Source organism: Eimeria acervulina, genomic scaffold (assembly GCF_000499425.1).
Source record: "Eimeria acervulina Houghton genomic scaffold, Eah_scaff486, whole genome shotgun sequence".
Classification (NCBI taxonomy): Eukaryota; Apicomplexa; class Conoidasida; order Eucoccidiorida; family Eimeriidae; genus Eimeria; species Eimeria acervulina.
In genome coordinates, this window is record NW_013547306.1 from 1 (window position 1) to 2,500 (window position 2,500).

General features: G+C 54.2%; 1 protein-coding gene across 1 annotated transcript in view; it reads right to left on the reverse strand.

The window, feature by feature from the left end:
• EAH_00040220 (GRAM domain-containing protein, putative) overlaps positions 1 to 2,500 on the reverse strand; it is a gene marked incomplete at both ends in the record, with an annotated part of 9,433 nt that continues 6,933 nt past the window's right edge. Inside the window, 5 exons of the mRNA XM_013391871.1 lie at positions 1 to 25; positions 160 to 604; positions 777 to 1,243; positions 1,454 to 1,830; positions 2,081 to 2,322. Of these exons, the coding sequence (XP_013247325.1) occupies positions 1 to 25; positions 160 to 604; positions 777 to 1,243; positions 1,454 to 1,830; positions 2,081 to 2,322 (1,556 nt within the window). The remainder of the gene's footprint in view (positions 26 to 159; positions 605 to 776; positions 1,244 to 1,453; positions 1,831 to 2,080; positions 2,323 to 2,500) is intronic.

A 2,500-nucleotide genomic window follows, 5' to 3' on the forward strand; every position in this document is an offset into this window, starting at 1 on the left:
AACACCAGGAGAGCGAACAAAATACCTGCACAGACACCCCAGCACAAAACCCTAAACCCTAAACGGCATCGAATATACACCTGAACTCCACAAGCGCAGCAGAGATGGGGTAATACGAGCGAATTAGGGTTTAGGGTTTAGGGTTTGGTAGGGACTCACATTCATATTGAGATGAAGGCAGCACATGCAGAAGCGCAGCACCAAGCTGTCTGTACACCGCAGCTGCTATTAACTTTAGCTGCTGCTGATACGAAACTACTAAGTCTCCCTCTGCTGCACTCCCTGCTTCTGTTGCTGCTGCTGCTACTGTTGCTGCTGTTGGTGCTGCTGCTACTGTTGTTGCTGGTGCTGCTGCTGTTGCTGCTGCTTTTGTCTCTGTCGCGGCAGCAGCCTCATTGCTCAGGGAGACACCGTCTGGTTCTTCACCTGCAACAGCAGCAACAGCAGCAGCAGCAGCAGGACCCGCTTCTGCTGTTGCTGCTGCTGCTGCTGCTGCTGCTTCATTGCTGCTGCTAATGGAAGCAGCAAGAGCCTCCTGAATGAGCCGCTTCAGCAGGTTTAAACTTGTATGCAGCTCTCGAACACTGTCGCTTTTTATCTTCCCCTAAACCACACAGCGCCGCAAACCCTAAACCCTAAACCCTAATAAGCAACCCCACAGTCAGAAGCGCAGAACAGCTGCCAGGACGACACCTCGCGGCTAGCTGGCTAGCTACCTAGCTAGCTAAATAGCTAGCTAGCTAGAGAGGCAGCTAGCTAGCTAGAATGAATGGTACCTGGAAGAAGGAGGAAGCAGTAATAACAACTTCGCATTCAAATTCAATTTGCGTGCGAGGGGTGGTTGTGGGATCGTCCGATCCCAGATCGATCCCGCTGTTGTCAGTTGAGGGGTCGTCCGATCCCGAGTCGATCCCAGTGGCATCCGGAGCGGGATCGACCGATCCCAAGTCGATCCCAGTGGTGTCCGATCTGGAGATCGACGATCCCACATCGATCCCCTGTCTGGGATCGTCGATCCCCTGTCTGGGATCGTCGATCCCCGCCCCCAACGCTGCACTTGGAGTTAAGGCAATGCACTTAAGCCGCTGCCTTAAGAAGAAAGTATCTGAATAAGGGGGCCCTGAGAGATTACTCTCTGTCTGCAGCACTACAAACTGAGGTGTACATACACTGCAGACGCAGCGCTCTTGCAGCATCCCTCGACTCGGCAAACCCAGCAGGCGGGTCAAAGAAGACTCAGGAACTGAACGCACAAACCCCAAACCCTAAACCCTAAACCCTAAACCCTAGTTACTACCCTACACCTAAACCCTTCTCTAGACACACTATGCTTTAAAAGCCCTAAATCCAAAACCCTAAACCCTAAACCCTAAACGCCACACTGGGAAGTAACCTAGAGATAAACCCTACGCGAGGCATTCTAAACCCTAAACCCTAAACCCTAAACCCCTACGTTTAATGTCGGCATCAAATTCTCGTGATATCTGGCAGAAACGGCCACTGAAAATCCCCTTCTCCAATTCAGACTCGTCTGCTGCTGCTGCTGCAGCAGCTGCTGCTGCTGCAGGTGTTGCTGCTTCTGCAGTTGCTGCTGCTGCAGCTGCCGTTGCCCCATCGCAGGCAGAAGACGCGCCATTGTTGCTGCTGTCGTCGCTGTTGCTGCTGCTGCTGCTGCTGCTGCTGTTGCTACTGCTATTGCTGCTGTTGCCGTTGTTGCTGTTGCCGTTGCTGTTGTTGCTGTCGCTGCTGCTGCTGCTGTTGTTGCTGCTGCTGCACAGGCTCCAGGGCGGCATTGGGTCGGGAAATATTGCGTCCTTCTCCTTCAGCACGCTGCATCAGCAGCAGCAGCAAACAAGCTACTAGGGGTTACAACAGCACGGGCAGCAGCAGAAGCAGCAGCAGCAGCAGAAGCAGCAGCAGCAGGAACAGGAAGGTTCCTAGAGGTTGCAGCTCCACACACCAGCACTTGCAACAGCCTCAGCAGCAAGTGCTGCTAGCAATAACCGCAGCAACAGCAGCACTTGCAGAAACAGCAGCAGCAGCGGCAACAGCAGCAGCAGCAGCAGCAGCAGCAGCAGACCCGGTAAGAGGACTTGAATTAGGATTGATAAGGATGCCTATGAGCTCCCTCAAGGAGACATCAAAGGAGACAGTACATACAGCCTCTTCTAGAGGCTGCAGCAAACCTGCTGCTGCTGCTGTTGCTGCTGCTGCTGCACCAGCCGCTGCTGCAGCTTCAGGGTCGTCCCCGTTTGCTGCTGCTGCTGCTGCTGCTGCTGCTCGGACCTCTCCCTCCGTTGGGTACGGCCGCCGCTCGCATCCCTGTACAAAAAAGCAGCAACAACAGCAACAGCAGCAGCAAAATAGCAGCAGCAGCAGCAGGACTGCAGGGCAGGAGCAACAGCAGCAGCAGGACTGCAGGAGCAACAGCAGCAGCAGTATGATCACAACAGCAGCAGCAGCAGCAAAGTGCCGCACCAGCAGTAGCTGCATTACTGCA